Source organism: Coptis chinensis, unplaced genomic scaffold (assembly GCF_015680905.1).
Source record: "Coptis chinensis isolate HL-2020 unplaced genomic scaffold, ASM1568090v1 utg5889_pilon_pilon, whole genome shotgun sequence".
NCBI lineage: Eukaryota > Viridiplantae > Streptophyta > Magnoliopsida > Ranunculales > Ranunculaceae > Coptis > Coptis chinensis.
The window spans coordinates 22,607-41,850 of NW_028238169.1; the positions used below are offsets into that span (position 1 = coordinate 22,607).

Consider the following 19,244-nt stretch of genomic DNA (forward strand, 5'->3'; position numbering starts at 1 on the left):
CCACATGTTGTATAGTTTGGAAGCTAATTTTTGAGCCAGAGGAATAAAGATGTTTTTATTTATTTTTGGAATCAATGTACTATGCTTTGTTGCTAGAGTGGGACAAATTAAAACAAGTGTAGTTTCGGTATTATATTGTTCATCTTTTGTATTGATTTAATCTGCAGTAGAAAGCAATGGCTAATAGGGGGAGTTGGTACATGTTTACTGGCATGGTAAAATCTAAAAACTTCAATCTGAAGTGGAGATACAGACACAGGAAGTTTCTTTTTAGCCTGCTCATTTGGTCCCCTTTTCCAGTTGCTCCATAAAAACATTTAGTTTTCCCACATGAATAATTCTCCAATTCAAGTTCACGGAAATTCTCCCGATGCAATCAAAGTATCAAACACACTTTTCAAGTAGTTGTAAGATCTAGTATTTGCCCATGAATATGCTATATACTTGCAGCAACCCTGCTCAGGGAAGTTACACATCCATTCTACTAGGCCACTAGGGTCAAGGATTTTGCTACAGGAGACCCTGTTGGCATTCAAAATGCTTCGCGTTAGAAGTTCCAGCTCCTTACTACTCATCTGGCAGCCTTTGGAAATCTGGAATACCTGCTAATTAAACTCATTTTTACACAACTATGCTTCTAATAATAAACTTCATAAGCTTTGAAACTTGTATTTAAAGTACTTATTCAGTTATTCCCCTTCCTCGACATCTCCTGATAAGATGCTCTTTTTACAATTTGACAGCAACTGTATTTGTACCTTTTCTCAGGAAAACAGAAATAACTACTAGAATGGTGAATATTATTAGTGTTGCAGTCATCAATGAAGATAGCAGATTCTGTTGTGTATACAGAACTGGTTGATCCAGAATCAGATTGGTGAAGAAACCTGGTAGCTATACACTCTTTTATGAAAAGATTGACTCTAAAAGTTCATATATTTGTCAAACGTAAGATAGACTAGAATACATTCAATCGGCCGATCAAGTCTGACAGACATTTAAAGAAGTTCTGTGATAATGCGAATATTTCAAATAACCAGCAGAACTGTATCCAAGTATACTCAAGAAGCTGGGGGGGGGGAAGCATCAATGGTAATGTGAATATTTCAAATTAAGAGAACCTAGTATGAGGATAGAATATTGGTAATTATCCCGCAGACTACTAAACAGCTTATAATGTTTTGAAGCAACAACAAAATTTCCATGTAAAATTTGGTTTGGAGAAAAAAAATGGATATATATGCAAACCGATAGGTACTGTTGATCTTTTTTCCTTTTCCTCGAAGCAGCTGCTCAGACATAGTAACCAGTGAATGTGAATCCTCTTCCCGCGATCTCACTAACACAAAACCAACAAAAGCACTCCAGGCCAAATAGACCAGCATTGGAAGCATCCTCAACCTTCAGGTCCTGCTTGTTCCTCCACATATGCTTCACATAATCAATTTCCTTCCTCAATGCCTCAGCACGTCCAGGGATGCTGCGTAAAAATGCAATTTAGAAGAAAGACCAATATATGTCTATAGAAAGACAATGCACAAGGAAAATAGTTCAAGTATATACACAAATGATGGAACATGACTACAAGTCCACAAAAAAGAGATATGAACCAACCTATTTTAACTTTTTCAACATTTGATCGCAAGAGACCAAAACTATGTTACTTCCTAGAGAACAAACTATAGCAGTCCACCATCCCCTATAAAATCGTCTAATCCCGTACTTCCTGAACGTCCGAACAATCAAAACTCGTGTTCTCATAGGAGAATTAATATTTTCCAAACGAATTTTCTTAATTGTATCGAATGGATGTGTAATCACGGTAGCCAACATTGTGGAAGCATAAGGTATCAGGTCAGATGGAGCCTGATCATCCTCCATGTAATAGTCCTCACGATCAGTCATGCCTGCCCAAGAGACCTGCAAATAGGTTTTAGTAAGACGGAAAAAAAAACAGGAAAATTCCAAAATCACGACATAGGAGTAGTTGTACAGTTCATAGTAGAATGGAGTAAGAATCCCTCCTTTCTTATAATCTTTTGAGGTTGATTGAAAGCCAGGCTATACATTCTTAATATTCAACTATTCATGTAATTCCAAATTAGAAAAAAATCAGTCCCATTGAGAAACCAAAATAATATAAAATATTTCTAGCTAATAACCAATATATAAGGAAGAGCTAATAAGCCAAAATAATCATGTAGCAACAAAAGCAGATAGAGATAACAAGATAATACATAGAATAAGAACATTTCAGTCCCATTGAAAAACCAAAAAAATAGAATATATAAGGAAGAGCTACAGTGCCGGCCCTGAGGCAAAGCGACCCAAGCAGTTGCTTTGGGCCACCAAACCAAAACAAAAAATAAAGGCCACACTATTATCGTCACAAAACAATAAACTTTCCAATAAAGAGTTCAGTTAGTTGCCACTAATTTATGACAAAAAAATAAACCAACCGTATTAATTTAAGAAAAAAATAAACACACGATTTCAATTAATCTCTCAATACTTGATAACCCAACTCCTTATATTAAACTCTTTGACAATACTTACCCCACTCGTTACAAACAATTAAAAAAAACAAAAAACACTAAACCAACTCACAATTAAAAAATCCAAACTTTTATCTATATCTAACAAAAACAAATAAAACTCGTCTGTCAAATAACAAAATCACTCACAATCTCCGAGAAACCAACTCCTTATTAAACTCTTTGATAATACTTACCCCACTCTTTACAAAACAAAACAAATAACACTAAACCAACTCACAATTAAAAAACCTAAATTGTTATCTATATCTAAAAAAACAAATAAAACTCATGCCAAATAACAAAATCACTCACAATCCCCGAGAACCCAACTCCTTATTAATTAAACTCTTTGGCAATACTTACCCTACTTCTACTCGTTACAAACAATTAAAAAAAAACAAAAAACACTAAACCAACTTACAATTAAAAAATCCAAACTTTTTTCTATATCTAAAAAAACAAATAAAACTCATCTGCCAAATAACAAAATCACTAATAATCTCTGATAACCCAACTCCTTATTAAACTCTTTGACAATATTTACCCCACTTGTTACAAACAATTAAAAAAAACAAAAAACACTAAACAAACTCACAATTAAAAAACCCAAACTTTAATCTATATATAAAAAAAACAAATAAAACTCTTCTGTCAAATAACAAAATCACTCATAATCCCGGAGCACCCAACTCCTTATTAAACTCTTTGACAATACTTACCCCACTCGTTACAAACAATTAAAAAAAAAACAAAAAATACTAAATCAACTCACAATTAAAAAACCCAAATTTTTATCTATATCTAAAAAAAACAAATAAAACTCATCTGCCAAATAACAAAATCACTCACAATCCCCGAGAACCCAACTCCTTATTAAACTCTTTGGCAATACTTACCCCACTCGTTACAAACAATTAAAAAAAAAACAAAATATATTAAACCAACTCATAATTAAAAAAATCCAAACTTTTATCTATATCTAAAAAAAAAAAAAAAAACTCTTCTATCAAATAACAAAATCACTTAACTCGCTCTCTCTTGGATTATATTGAATAACACAAGTTAAAAAAAAATGATAACGTTAACACATATAGGGCCAGATTTTATTGTCTTGCTTTAGGCCACCAAAATATCAGGGCCGGCACTAAAGAGCTACTGAGCCAAAATATATATTTCAAGCTAATAACCATATATAAGGAAGAGCTACTGAGCCAAAATAATCATGTAGCAACAGTAGATAAAAATAACAAGATAATACACAATATAAGAACATTTCATACCTGCCGAGTAGTCAGAGCAATAAACAAGCAGATTAGACCAAACTGCACTGCTCGGAAACTAGCTGCTCTAACACCACTGCAAAGAAACCCGTGGTAGAAGGCAAAGAAACCACCTCTACCCCACTGAGCTCTACAGACCTCGGTGAACGAACTGAGTGGGCTGCAACCTCGTAGGTGAGCTACTACCTCGAACGGATACAGCAGAGTCTGCGCAGAGAGTCCAGCAACAACTCCACTCAAGCTACACCGGCCAAATTTCTCCAAAGGTGAAGCCTCGCTGGGAACATGTGAGTCAAACCTAGCTCTAAACACCAAAGTACAGGTCTGCGCAAAAAAAAAACTTTAATAAATAAACAATTACATATCTATCTAATAAAAAGCAATGGTGTGGGGCCCGCAAGGCCTCCATCCAATGGTTGTCATTATCTTTTACCAAGTTGTGACATGGCGTAATCAGCCGCTCCTAAGGAGTATGCTTTCTTACATTCAATACTTGGACCTACTGGATCTTCATTCCTTATATTCTTGAAGCAAAACAGTTTATGCCCTATTCTTCTTCCTGCCGCCGTCACTCCCTCACCAACTGCTGAGCACCAACCACCAGTAGCCGTGCCTCCACAGCCAATGCTTCATCTTTGTTAGGTTCCACAAGGGTCCCCAATGCCTTCAAAATGTCTTTCTCAGCAACAGAAGAAAACCAAGCACACTCTATAATCCAGCAAGAGTGGGCTTAAAAGGTTCTATCACCTTAGTTGCTTACCACTTCCAGAGGCAACTCTGCTCCAGCAAGAGGCAACTCTGCAACTCTGCAAGCGGCAACGCAAAGGAATTTCCTTAAAAGGTTATTACCTGATTGCGCCACTCCTTTTTTTTTCTTTCAGAGCTCACTCTTCCATCTGCTTTTCTCCCATGGGTCTTTTGCAACGCCCTATTTTGCAACGCCACAAAATTGTTGGTAAAAGACATCAATTGCCATGCCTCCCAGTGTCACTAAATGTTTGTCGTTCTATCAGGTTTGGCGTTAACTAGATTTACTGTAGCAGCACTTGCAGCGTGGCAAATGGTCTAATTATTTGTTTTAAAATAAGAATAAATATATATATTTTAATTAAATTAACCTTTTGCAACGCGGTTGTAGTGGTTACACATAGAAGTATTCAGTAGCAACAAGTTTTCCGTAGCAACAAGTGTCGCATATACGATTTTCATGTGCGGGATATTTGATTTCTCTACCAAATTTATTAGGCGGCTAAAAAAAAGGACAAAATTAGAAAACACGTCTCTCTCCGTCCGCCCCCATTTTCTTTTTTCTTCACTCAAAGTTTCGCATCCCCTTAACCCTCCTTACTCCACCACCACAAACCTATGGTAAGCTCTCTCTCTCTCTCTCTCTCTCTGTGTGTGCGTGTGTTAAAGTTTAAACCTTTAATTTTAAGTTTGGTTTTGGTACGGTTTTGGGTTAATCATCCACCACCGGAAAATAAATTTAGGGGTTGAACAATTATTTTCCAAATAGTAAAAAAGGATGTATGGATTCGAGGCTATGACGTTTAACATCCACGGAGGTTATTTAGAAGCAATAGTACATGGGCATAGATCTGGTCTTTTAACAGCAGCTGATTATAACAATTTATGTCAGTGTGAAACTCTTGATGATATTAAGATGCATCTCTCTGCTACTGAATATGGCCCTTATCTACAAAACGGTATTCAATTTCTCTTTTTTTTTTTATATAATTTTACCTTAATTCTTGTTTATTATAACCAATTGTATACAACTTAATGGTTTACAGAGCCTTCCCCCATTGCATACAACTACGATTGTGGAGAAATGTACTCTTAAACTGGTTGATGAGTATAAGCACATGTACATTATGCCAAGCCACAGAGCCCTTGTCGACATTCCTAGAGTATATCACGTATGTTTATTCTACTCACTGCTATATTTCCGTCTGGTATATGTAAAATATAATTAAGGTTTTTCGTTGACTCTTATAGGTATGGTCACATGATTGATAATGTTGTCCTCATTGTTACTGGTACACTGCATGAGTGAGATGTGAATGAATTGTTAGAGAAATGTCATCCATTGGGTATGTTTGACAGGTAATGTCTATGTTCCACGTGTCTATATAGCTTTTGATGCTTCAGCTCTTTGGATGAATACTCATCTTCTACTTTCTTTCTTTCAGTATTGCTAGTCTTGCAGTTGCTCAAAAATATGCGTGAGCTTTACCGCTTAGTGCTTGTTGACACACCTTTGGCACCATACTTCTCTGAATGCATTACATCTGAGGTATGTTCACTACCCACAATTGTTCTGGCTCGGTAAAATGATAATTACATAGTAGGCTCCAAAGCAAAGAAAACATAGCAGAAAAAACATAATTATCCCCAGTAATTTTAGTCACCCTATATGCAGTATCAGCAAATGATCCCACCTAGTTACTAAGGATTCGAAAAAGCACTACCTAGAGTTCTTGCAGACTTTGGGCCATGGATACAAGGATGCCTTAATTGATAAATTAAACTCCTACTGTGTAGCAGACAGACCCTCAAAATCTTTGAGGTTTGGACCTCCAGATAATAGGACCTTCATTTTGGATAGCATACTTGTATTTTGCTGACAGTGAATGGGCACTTACACCTTACGTTTTGTGATGATTGAACTTGTGTTCTCTGCTATTTTAACAACCAGATAGGTAGTACAATTGAAATCATATTTAGATGAATGTGATTTTTGGATATTGACAGTCATCAGCCTATCATCCTATGAAGTCTTTTATTTCAGTTATATAAGGAAAACATTTTCATCTAATTTATTTGGCCACGTTCAGTTCGTGATGTTAATTCTTTTCTCTTGATTGCAACAATGGGTCCATCATAATGCTTTTGTTTTAAATCAAAACTTTCCGTTCTCATCTTATGAGAAGACAAAAGTAAACCAATGACCTGAGAATATATAATATCATTTGGTTCTGTATAGCTGGGCTATTCTTTAATATCTCTTTAATACACTCTTTGTAGGGCTTGGATGATATGAACATTGAAATTATGAGGAACACACTTTACAAGGCATACCTCGAAGACTTTTATAGGTTTTGTCAGGTAAACGCCAGCTGTCTTTTGATAACACGCTATTTTTGAATATTTGCAATTGCACTTTTTAATCGGGACTTTGAAATTTCAACACAGAAACTTGGGGGAGCTACTGCAGAGATTATGTCTGATCTCTTGGCTTTTGAAGCTGATAGAAGAGCTGTTAATATCACAATAAACAGGTGGGTTTATTCTTGAATAAAAACTTTTCTGACCCTTTCTGCCATTTCTCAAATAAATCGTACTAACCTTTAGTTTTGTCATGTCCGATTGAGGGGACTGAAAAGTCTAATTGACATTTTCTCCAATTATTTTGTGATGCGTTAATTCATTTACCTAAACCTAGTGTGCTTTCTGTTTTTCAGCATTGGCACTGAACTGACTCGAGATGACCGCAGGAAGCTCTATTCTAGTTTTGGCCTACTGTAAGTGGCTCCTCAAGCATATTTCTGTTTGTTTGTTTACGTATAAGAGTTACTGATCAGTAGGTGTATCATATTTTTCTTTGCAGTCATCCTTATGGCCACGAGGAACTGGCTGTTTGTGAAGACATAGATCAAGTGAGTTCTCTATGAATTTTGACTCAAAAGCCCACTCTTTCACTCAAATTGTAGAGGGTCTATTGATAAGATCAAAGTCTATGCTTGTATCATTCTTTCCATGCTGGTTATATTGTGTTCGTTTCAGTTGAGATTGTAGTTGAGCTGGTTTGGGCAGTTTATTTGGTAAAAAAACACTGTAGTTTATGCTATTACTATTTTGTTATCTCACATTCTCACCATTATAAGAATGAAACTTGAGTCCCCTAACTCTCACGGGGACTGGAAGAATTAAAATGTGGTATGTAGCAAGTAGGAAGACTGGAGTGGGTGCTCTACTGATGCTGAAAGTGCATAATTAGGTGTTTGCTGAATGAAAGCTAATTGTTCAGCTGCTTTCTAAATTTGTGATTTTCTCTCTATGGTATTCCAAGCTCAGTACGAAAATCTGTCAATTTGATTGTGCTTATAGCTAATTGAGTTATGAATTCTTTTTGTGTTAGTGCTCATAGGTGATCAGGCTTTACTATGTTAATGGGACAGATATGTGATTGGATGCAAGATATTTAAGGTACTTAGATCTATTAAGAACTAGTTTAGAATATCAATTTTATGTGTTCGAAAGCATTATGCGATTATTATCTACTACAGAATTTTGTCTTCTCCTTTATTACGTGAATTTGTTACTTAGATTCTTTGTTTTTGTTTAGTTAGTCTAAAGTATTTAGTATGTATGGTTTTGCAATGCATGGTTCCATAAGCTCTGAATGGAAGGAGCACTCATTAAATTAGGGGTGATGGTTCGAATCACTCGATCTGGATCCAATTATTTTCTTAAAAAACAAATAAACAAAAAATTATTTTAGATAATTTGGTAGCAACTAAGTTTAGAGCATTAGCATTTAGGAATGCTATATGAGTGCATTTTAGCTTTATTGTCTTTATTCAGTTACTTACTTGTGTCTTTTTTTAAAAAAATTTGTACCAGATGGGCGATCAGATGCCATTATGACTAATGAAGAATACTTGGGTGGATGCTCTTCAAATTAGAAGTTTATGGACTTTTGTTGATTTTGCTAAGTTGGTTTTTAAGAAATTTGCCTAAATAGGTTGATATTTGTGGAAATTTTGTAAGACGGTGTATTGGCAAAGACCTGTATGGTTGTGTGAAATATTTTTATAGTGTATGATTTGATTGAATGAAATTAATATATTTTGTTATGATCATTGCGAATTGATATGGGGTGGTTGTGTTTATCTACGTAAGTTGCATTAGGTACAATCTGCAAATAAAAAAGATTCAAAATCGTGCAAATAAAAAAGCACTATTTTTCCATGGCAAGCTTAAGTAGCTATAAACACCTTTTTTGCAACGCTCTAGATGTAGCAGATGACTTAAACCTTTTGCAACAAACAAAGTGTGGCTAAAAGGTTTTCATTTGCGATGCCTCAAAGGCATAGGTAAAGGTACACTTTTTGCCATGCTTGATGGTGTTGTTACAAGTTATCTTTTGCAACACTAGGCGTTGCTAAAAATTTGAAATATTTTCAATATCAATTAAATTTGAAAAATAGAAGTAGCAACGACCGATGGCGTTGCAAAAGATTGGGAGCTTTTGCAACGCCACACATTGCGTCGCAATTTATCTTTTGTGACCCACTTTTTAGCAACGCCTTTGCGACGCCCTATTTGGCGTTGCAATTGGTCAATTGCAACGCTTTTTAGGACTTTTAGCGACGGTATATGGCGCTGCAGAAAACCCTTTCTGTTGTAGTTGATCTGCTTCCCATCTGCTTCAGGCTAAAGCAAATTCACGTTGTCTGTTTTTCTTGTTTGTTCTCCCATCCATGCCTTGATGCGGTACTGTGCTTGTTCTCAAAGATCTGTGAGTTTCTCTCCCTCCATAGCCAGTACCTGATGGCATCTTGTTTCACACCTTTTCCTGCACTCACTTGTGTCAACCATGTTCTTTTGCTGTAATATCACTCGGTTGGTAATAATGGAATCGGATCACATACTTTTAAGCTTCTAATTGTTTTTACGGTTTCTTAACAGGCAAAGTGTGTCCTCAAAAATTTGAGAGTAAAGGCCTATGGAGTTCAGAATCCATGGCTTAAGCGAGAAAAGATGCAATGAACAATTGTAAGAAATTGATTTGTACTATTTCTTATGATGCTTTGTGATATTATACTGTTCTGCCCGACTTGAAATGTTTTTGAGTAATGACTAATGAGTATCATCTTCTCGGTGTAAAACGTTTCCGTATATGGATAGTCAAAATGATGTCGATTTTGTGGTCAGGTCAAAATTTTAAATTTCTTAGACTTCCTTATTTTAAAATTTTGTATTGGTTGAAGCAACTTCATTTTTCTTCTCTTATATATAATAAATAAGTGGAGATTTTTAGATTTTTATTAGCTTCATAAGCTAATGGTTTTTTCTACATGGTTCTCTCTGTAGATTTGCATTAAAACTCAGAAAAGGTGATGAAGTACAAACTGTAGACATCACCGTATATAATTACTTTGTGGATCATCTCCAGATAGCGATATCTGAATCTGAATCTTTTCCATGCCTTGATGTTGGAAAGCCGAAGCATCCTATTTATTATCCACTGGAGATGAATAAGACATCTGGGACTCTTCTGTATTGTTATTCTATTTGGGTATGCTTATTTTTACTTTACAGTAAGCAAGAAACATATATTGAGGCGAGCTAGTTAAATTACTGGTTGGGTTACGAGTGGGTCAGGTTTAAGCAAGAAACATATATTTTTACTTTACAGTAAGCAAGAAACATCAGGCGGATTTGCCTCATGTTCTCCCTTCCTTTTCCTGTCTGGAAAAGAGATATGGTTTGGAGTTCTATATTGAAATAACTAGGCTTCTCTTGAAAGATTTTCTCATCCCCTGAAGTGGGTGGTCTTCTGGTGGATATCTCATTCTTTGAACTTTTGGGGCTTAGAGAGATTTAATTATATTTTCTTTAATTTCTACTAACTATTTTTGTTTGGTGGGACCTGACAATAGGGGATTTTCTTCTTATGCTAGGTCTCTTACCAACCTCCTCTTGCAAGTACTTTTATGAGCTCATGTGTTAAGTGTTAACTCTTGGTTAGTGTTTTATTGTTAGTGTTGATGTGTTTATATACACTTTTACTTTTATATACACTTTTATATACATGGGAGAGATTGTCGTAGGATTTTATGGTTAGTGTTGATGTGGTTGAAAAGGGCTACTGTCTTTTTCCTTCAAATGGATCGGATGGGTCTCTTTCCGGTTTTTTTTTTTTTTTTTCAATCTCCCTTTTGAAAAGGTTTCGCCAGCTTAGATCTCTTGGTTCCATTTTCCGTTGAAGGTTAATATCTCTTGTGTTTTTTCATTTTTTGTTTTGGTGTACAGTTGGGGCTGGGGCAGGGAATGGGGAAGACGACCTCCACTACCCCACTACTTTTATATATGTGGCATGGACCAAAATATCGCCGATATATTTCGGTATTTTGGTACACCGATATCGATATTTCCGATATATATCTACCAAATATAGAACCTTTTTTTCCCGATACATATCGGAATTTCCGATATAAAACTTTACACCATTTTTTACGATATATATCGTTTGACTTTTTGACCATTTTTTAATATAAATCCGATATTTTCAATATATTTCTGATATTTCCGATATTTCCGATAGTTTTGGACCAAGGACCAAAATAGCGCCGATATATCCGATATATCGCCGATATATATCGGTATTTTGGTACACCAATATCGATATTTCCGACATATATCCACCGAATATGGGACCTTTTTTTCTCGATATATATCAAAATTTTCGATATAAAACTTAATATCGCCGATATAATCGGTATATCCGATATATATCGATTGACTTTTTTACCAATTTTTAATATAAATCCGATATTTCCGATATATTTCTGATATTTTCGATATTATATTTCCAATATTTTAAATAGTTTGGACTGGTCACCAAAAAAATGGATATATCCGATATATATCGGTTTTTTGGTACACCGATATATTCATCGATATCGATATTTTGGGCCTTGGTTTGGACTGGTCACAAAAAAAATGGATATATCCGATATATATCGGTTTTTGGGTACACCGATATATTAACCGATATCGATATTTTGGTCCTTGATATGTGGTCCTTTCGGCTTTTAGGCTCCTCCCACTTACAATGTTGACTTGTACAAGATTCAAAAATCACAAAGATTTTAGAGAAACTTCGTCCTTCAAAAATGCGTGAGGATATTGGATTATGCTTTCCACACGCTTCTTAACTTTGGGTCCACCTTCTTTTAAACTTCGAACAAATGGCGGTGATTTTTGTCAAATTGAAGATTGGATTGACTTTTGAGTATAGTAATCAAAGTTCTACTATGTGTATCTTTGAAATATTAAAGGCAATGTTAAATATGTATGTATCCCTTATAGAGTGGACTTCCAATTAATAATTATTCGGAAAATATTCTTTAACGTAATGTGTGATTATTTTGTTTTCTTAATTTATTTTGTTTTATCAAACCCGTTCAACCCTTTGTAGTTTGGGACTTCACTCATTATACTCACCTTCTTCTCCAAAAGTTTCATGGGCATAGGAGCTAGAGTTGGAAGGTAAGCAAGGAAACTTTTAGAACCTTTAAACTGTCAACATTTATGTTAGTTCTCCTAAAGTTTGAAATGTATTTTTTTGTCTTTGGTTAAAAAAAAAATGAACTTTGAGTTGGAGAAAAGCAAAATAAGAGCGAGATGACACCACCTAGTGTGTCCCGTGTGTAGTTATATGTTTTAGTACTCAATTTAGTCATTTTTTAAATGTGTTAATTCTATTGTTTTAAAATATAGGGGTTAGATGTCACTTTCAATTAATCTAAGTAAAACTCTTTCTCTCTTATGGAGGGAAAATTTTCCACCGTGGCGATGTGACAGTTTGAAATTTAAAAAGCGGGGAAAAACAAAGAATTCCCGATGGGTCGGGGTTATGATGAAGCAAGTAACTTACATGGGATGTTGATGGACTTTTCCCTGAAAAATTTGCCCGGCTTAAGCCCAAGTGCCAACTAGCCTACATTAATTGAGCTTACAACCCGGTGGAGTCCAGTGCTTTTGTTCTATATAAGTTAAGAAGCTTACCGTGGAGGAATGTGACCGGTGGGTTTGGATAGGGGCCACAGTAATTCCACTCTACTCCTTGGGGGTGTCTCATGGTAGAGACATAGGTGTTAACACTATTCGATTGCAATATAAGAGATGATGGTTATGAATAAGAAAATTCTTTTCGTTTATCTATGATTGTTCCGGATAGAACATGTACTAATCAATTTACTGATTTAGTGTGTTTTTAAGTTGCCTTTAGGTTTTGATTAAGCTGCTGCTTTGTCTTTTTTTTAGGCACCATTTTTTGTTGCAGATTTTCCTCTCAATGGTATGTTATCCCTACCCATCCTTTTTATGTTTGTTTCTACAAATTTTATTGAGTATCTAGCTATTTCTATTTGTTTCTACAGGATCCCATAGATAAGGGTAAACGTCCAATGGACCCTTATAAGGACCCTTGCAAGAAAAACAATAATTATGTTCCAGTTCAAGATGGACTCTACCTTCAGCCACCTACTCCTCAACGACCTGCTCACTCCCAGGTATTACAATCAACAATATACATTATTGATAACTTCTATTAACATACTTTGAGTTACCCAAATTATATTAACACTCTTATTGGTTTCACATCATGTTTTTGAACTCTCTTTCAAATATTTATAGCTTCCTACGCAACCCGTTCTTCTTGACAAAGGAAAATGCCCTATGGACTCCTTTAAGGAACCTTCAAACCAAAACAAACATGTCTTTGTTGCCCCCCAAGATAGGCTCAATCTTCAACCGCCTCTTGGCTTCCAGGTATTTCTTGCTTGCATTGTCTTATGCTAAGTTGCATTGCCTTATTTATTTTTCTACACTGTTGCTTATGTATATTGCATTGTCTTATTTCTTCTTTTGCTTTATAAATGTGCAGCGCCCATCAAATAGTGTTCCTCTATCTCATCTCCCGCCATCCGGTTCTCATGTAAGATGAGCTTTAATTAAAATGTAATGCTATAATTGTCCATGCATTGTCCAAAAGGTGTTTTTGTACATAATAATTGTAGTAAATTCACTGCAATTTAATGCCTGCTTATATGTATACTATTTACCCACTAACTGTGTTGCATGTGGTCATCTATCTATTCATTTATAATTTGCTTTTGTTTTTGGGTCTTCGATCACTTATTATCCTTGACTACTTTATTCATATATTTACATTCCACTAATACTAACTGCCATATTTGCTATTCGGTTGATTATACTTATAATTAGGTGCAGATAACAAATAGAATGCTAGGGAACAAGTTGCTTTCGAAGGAAAGAGAAAGGAGCACTAAACTAATTGGCAGCTCAAACTTCACCATCCACGGTGCACAAGTAGTCACACGTCATGTCATTGACCACCAACTAATGGGTTCAACATTGAATGGCTCTCCTTCACTTCCACAGACTCCACTTCAAACACTTCTCCCGCCATCCGATTCTCATGTAAGATGAGCTTTAATTAAAATAATACTATGATTGCTCATGCATTGTCCAAAAGGTGTTTGTGTACACTATAATTGTAGTAAATTCACTACTATTTAATAACTTCCATTTAATGCCTGCTTATATGTATAATATTTACCCACCAACTGTGTTGCATGTGGTCATCCATCTATTCATTTATAATTTGCCTTTGAGTCTTCGATCACTTATTACCTTTCACTACTTTCTTCATATCTTTACATTTCGCGTTTTCTAATTTTAATACTAATTGCCATCTTTGCTATTATCCATGCATTCCTCTTTCTCCCAATCTATTCGGTTGATTATACTTATAATTAGGTGCAGATAACAAATAGAATACTAGGACAACGTGCTCGAAGGGAAAGAGAAAGGAGCACTAAACTAATTGGCAAAGACAAACTTCACCATCCAAGGTGCACAAGGTTCAACATTGAATGGTTCTCATTCACTTCCACAAACTCCACTTCAAGTGACAAGCATCAAACACATAATAGTCCGGTTACACCTCATGCAACACCATACCGACGTCTTTCTTCTTGAGTCTCTTCGAAATCTCTATCATTCCTTAATCCCGTAAAGGCTATTTACGCCCTCGGGAACGTGTCACATCAAGTACCCATCTTTGATTCATCGGATCAAAACAACACGCGAGTACTTCACTTTGCAGTTTTCCTTAATCAAAATCTATATATAACTCACCTGTGCAAGTTTCATTGCAGTACATGTATCTCTTCTGCTTCCTCATCCTTACCTCATGCAATTCCACATTCAACCAATGAGAACTTTGTACCAACACCGTCTCACCAAAATGCAAGGTTAGTAATGTGGTTTATTACATCTTTCTCTTGGTTCTTTGTGGTTTGGTTACCATAAGATCCTCCTAACATCACAAGTTTCTTCGCAGTACGCGTAACTGCAGGCCTTCTACCTCATCTTTTGTCCATCCAATATCACATTCGACAAATGCAGCTTCTACATCATCATCAACTAACAAAAATTCGCGGATACTTCTTCACACTTATTGAAATTGGAATACCAAAAAAATGGCACCTTTGTCTAAATATATACAATTATTTCTCTTGTAGACAACAACTATTTGGGGATCCTGCACAATATTGTGAGGAGGTTCACAATAATGGTTTTGACCGTCCAATTTCTGCTAATAATGTTGACATAAGTGATGATGAAGACGAAGTTGACAATATTGTTTCTAACCATCTGATTGAACAAGGAAGACACTCCTTGGGGAGAATGGATGTTCAGTGTCCATTTTGTAGTGCACTCCATTAGATGGATGAACGACTAAAAGATTCTTCATTATCACGTCCTCGATTCGGGACTTGTTGTTTGCAAGGGAAAGTCAAATTGCCTCCACTACGGCCATTACCTCCAATACTTAAAAGCTTTATATGATGGAAATGATCGCAAGCCAAAGTCATTTCGAAGTACATGAGACAATACAACCAAGCTTTCGCATTTACGAGCCTTGGAGGAAATGAAGCGTGTCTTTTCTTGGGCGAGGTCCAAGGCCTTTTACTATACATGGTCGGGCCAAGTCATAGAACTGGATCTCTAATTCCTAACATTGGCAAAAACAACTTACTCTCAACTTTACATATATGATCCCAAAGGTTTGCATTGGATATCGTCAACCGTAATCCCCATTTGAACACGATGTTAGAAGATAATTCATGCAACTATGCTCCAAAGATAATTGCTTCTCTCGCTACTTTTAAGCCACGCATCACGATGTTCTTAGATCCGCCTCTCTTCAACATGGTGAGAACTTCAATGTACCTGCTTATTTGCATTCTGATTGCTACTAGAGACGAGACGTCGTTACAACTTGCCAACCGCAAATGAGATTGTTGTCATTTTACCTTCGGGATGGCAAATGGCGGAATAATATGAGGGATATTGTGATATATCTTAAAGGAGGGCAAGAATTCATGCCGACGATGAATGTCATCCAAACTTTTTGCCTTTGCATTATGTGCTAATGTTTCCTTCACGGAGAGCTTGGGTGGTCACGATATGAGGCGTTCAAATACTAATGACCGATTGACACGGATGGATTTCTACTCTTATCGGATATTTGAACATGCGGAGAATATTCGCAATCTTACGCGGGCACAAACCGTTTCAAGAGTTTTTGGTGGATGGATGGGCAAAGTGGACCAAATGTAACAAAATGAGATATTATAGATTACTGACAAGATAAGCTTCGGCTGAACTTTATCAAGGTATCACCGATGTTGCAGGTGAAGCTTTCGACCCAAACCAGATTGGAGGACGAGTGGTCTTACCAGCATCTTGTGTCGGCAGACCCTAGGCATATGTTCGAAATTTTTCAGGATTCAATGGCCATCACACGCTACAATAAGCATCCCCGATATATTTCTCACAATGACGCAAATCCGCGACTGGACGAAGTTGTTGAGGCATTGTCCGAAAGCACCAAATCGCAACTTCATCGACCGGAGGTCGTGGCCCGTCTTTGAACTAAAGCCGGGGGCCTTGATGAAGGAAATTAAAAATAAAGGTATGCTTGGTAATGCTTGCCGTTGCACATGTCTACACCATTGAGTTCCGTAAACGCGGGTTGCCCCATATGCATGCACTTATATATCTTCGACATTTCGACAAGATTCGATATACACCTTTCAAGTTGATCGCATTGTATGTGCGAGTTTCCCGATCCGAAACCGAACCTGAGTTATTTCGCACCGTCCCCTCACATGTATGGTTCATGGTCCATGTGGACTAAATAATCCTAACTCTCCGTGCATGGTAAATGGTAGATGCAAGCATCACTATCCTCGGACTTTTGCAGATGCTACCACCATGGATAAAGATGGATATCCTATCTACCGTCGTCGTGACAATGGTAGATCATATATTGTGAGGGGGCATACAGTTGATAACAGGGATGTTGTTCCTTATAATCCTTATCTTTCTAAGATGTTCAACTGCCATATTAATGTCGAAGTTTGTGCTGGGGATAAAATGAAGTAGTGAAAAAAGTGTTGAGACAGGAAGATGATTAAGGAGAAGGAAATTTATTTATTAATTAGTCAATTATATAATGCGTTTTTGAGGGTCAACATGAAACTTTAATAATGTGAGGTTAAAGCATTTTTTCGGACTTTATAAGCTAGTGTTATGTGTGTACAACCATGCTACATAAATGTTGCGAAATATAGCGTTATATAATTGGGTTTTAGCCTTTTAGAGCACGTACAAAGTCCAATGGAGAGCTGCTAAATTGGACTATTAAAAGTACCACATAGGTCTTTTAGTTTGCCCAACTAAAGTTAGCTCCTCAAAATAAAAAAACTAATCTAATCGTGTTTTCTGTTTTGAAGTGCTAAATGATACGGACGGCATAGTTTCTACCGTCCGTCTGTTATTTTTTGAATTTTTTTTCGACGGACGGCACAGTTTCTGCCATCCGTCGAAATTTAACACACGGAACGGTAAAAACTATATCGTCCGTCTCCCAAACTTATTATAGTAGCTGCTAGCGAAAGTCTTAATTTTGGCTAGCTTTTTGACTCATTCCAAATTTAAGACCTTTTTAGTAGTCCCATTAGAATGATATTTTTGTAATCCAGGTGCTATATTTGCTTTTAACAGCCCATATAGCCCCCCATTCGACTTACTCTTAGGGGTTACTTGCCTTTAACAGCCCATATAGCCCCATTCGACTTACTCTTAGGGGGTACGCTACACACTACGCACTACACAAGTACTGACATGATATTCCGTTATGTGATAGCGTGGAAATTAAGCAAAACATTTCAATGGTGATAGACACGCGTATCCAACTTCCAACTTCCAACACCACATGTTGTATAGTTTGGAAGCTAATTTTTGAGCCAGAGGAATAAAGATGTTTTTATTTATTTTTGGAATCTATGTACTATGCTTTGTTGCTAGAGTGGGACAAATTAAAACAAGTGTAGTTTCGGTATTATATTGTTCATCTTTTGTATTGATTTAATCTGCAGTAGAAAGCAATGGCTAATAGGGGGAGTTGGTACATGTTTACTGGCATGGTAAAATCTAAAAACTTCAATCTGAAGTGGAGATACAGATACAGGAAGTTCCTTTTTAGCCTGCTCATTTGGTCCCCTTTTCCAGTTGTTCCATAAAAACATTTAGTTTTCCCACATGAATAATTCTCCAATTCGTTCACGGGAATTCTCCCGATGCAATCAAAGTATCAAACACACTTTTCAAGTAGTTGTAAGATCTAGTATTTGCCCATGAATATGCTATATACTTGCAGCAACCCTGCTCAGGGAGGTTACACATCCATTCTACTAGGCCACTAGGGTCAAGGATTTTGCTACAGGAGACCCTGTTGAGAGAAAAAAGTTCGGCATTCAAAATGCTTCACGTTAGAAGTTCCAGCTCCATACTACTCATCTGGCAGCCTTTGGAAATCTGGAATACCTGCTAATTAAACTCATATTTACACAACTATGCTTCTAATAATAAGCTTCATAAGCTCTGAAACTTGTATTTAAAGTACTTATTCAGTTATTCCCCTTCCTCAACGTCTCCTGATAAGATGCTCTTTTTACATTTTGACAGTAACTGTATTTGTACCTTTTCTCAGGAAAACAGAAATAACTACCAGAATGGTGAATATTATTAGTGTTGCAGTCATCAATGAAGATAGCAGATTCTGTTGTATACAGAACTGGTTGATCCAGAATCAGATTGGTGAAGAAACCTGGTAGCTATACACTCTTTTATGAAAAGATTGACTCTAAAAGTTCATATATTTGTCAAACGTAAGATAGACTAGAATACATTCAATCAACCGATCAAGTTGACACAGGGGCGGATCCAGGATTGCCACTCAAGGGGGGCTGCTACAACTAACATACACCACAAATATCTAGGATTGCTACTCAAGGAGGGGTGCTACAACTAACATACACTACAAATATATTTTGGGGGGAATTATATACACTATTATAACTAGTATTTTTTTTTTCAATGGAAAAGTTGGGTGTGCTGCAGAACCCCCTAGATCCACCCCTGGTCTGACAGACATTTAAAGAAGTTCTGTGATAATGCGAATATTTCAAATAACCAGCAGAATTGTATCCAAGTATACTCAAGAGGCTGGGGGGAGAGGAGAGAGAGAGAAAGCATC

The 19,244-nt window shown here is 36.4% G+C and overlaps 1 protein-coding gene, 2 long non-coding RNA genes and 1 pseudogene across 5 annotated transcripts; 3 read left to right on the forward strand and 1 right to left on the reverse strand.

Moving 5' to 3' along the window:
- Positions 1 to 1,088: 1,088 nt before the first annotated feature.
- Positions 1,089 to 4,722, reverse strand: LOC147472988 (uncharacterized). Of its 2 annotated transcripts, none has more exons than XR_015210621.1 (4): positions 4,302 to 4,722; positions 3,818 to 4,141; positions 1,615 to 1,920; positions 1,089 to 1,480 (listed from the first exon to the last, which is right to left on the reverse strand). It is a non-coding gene; the product is annotated as an uncharacterized LOC147472988 (long non-coding RNA). The 2 variants fall into 2 exon arrangements; XR_015210620.1 differs by having other exon boundaries at positions 4,251 to 4,722.
- Positions 4,723 to 4,751: 29 nt separating this feature from the next.
- On the forward strand, positions 4,752 to 8,679 carry LOC147472989 (V-type proton ATPase subunit d2-like; annotated as a pseudogene). Its single transcript, XR_015210622.1, has 11 exons — positions 4,752 to 5,185; positions 5,334 to 5,523; positions 5,611 to 5,736; positions 5,816 to 5,923; positions 6,010 to 6,113; positions 6,845 to 6,925; positions 7,013 to 7,098; positions 7,282 to 7,341; positions 7,428 to 7,476; positions 7,968 to 8,026; positions 8,444 to 8,679. The product of XR_015210622.1 is annotated as a V-type proton ATPase subunit d2-like (transcript).
- Positions 8,680 to 8,823: 144 nt separating this feature from the next.
- On the forward strand, positions 8,824 to 10,138 carry LOC147472990 (uncharacterized). The gene is made up of 2 exons (XR_015210619.1): positions 8,824 to 9,598; positions 9,917 to 10,138. It is a non-coding gene; the product is annotated as an uncharacterized LOC147472990 (long non-coding RNA).
- Positions 10,139 to 12,828: 2,690 nt separating this feature from the next.
- LOC147472991 (uncharacterized) lies at positions 12,829 to 13,699 on the forward strand. Its single transcript, XM_086587965.1, has 4 exons — positions 12,829 to 12,908; positions 12,991 to 13,122; positions 13,247 to 13,381; positions 13,497 to 13,699. Exons 1-4 carry the CDS (start codon positions 12,906 to 12,908, stop codon positions 13,554 to 13,556), a joined length of 330 nt encoding a protein of 109 aa, XP_086444091.1. The 5' UTR covers positions 12,829 to 12,905; the 3' UTR covers positions 13,557 to 13,699.
- The last annotated feature ends 5,545 nt before the right edge of the window (positions 13,700 to 19,244 follow it).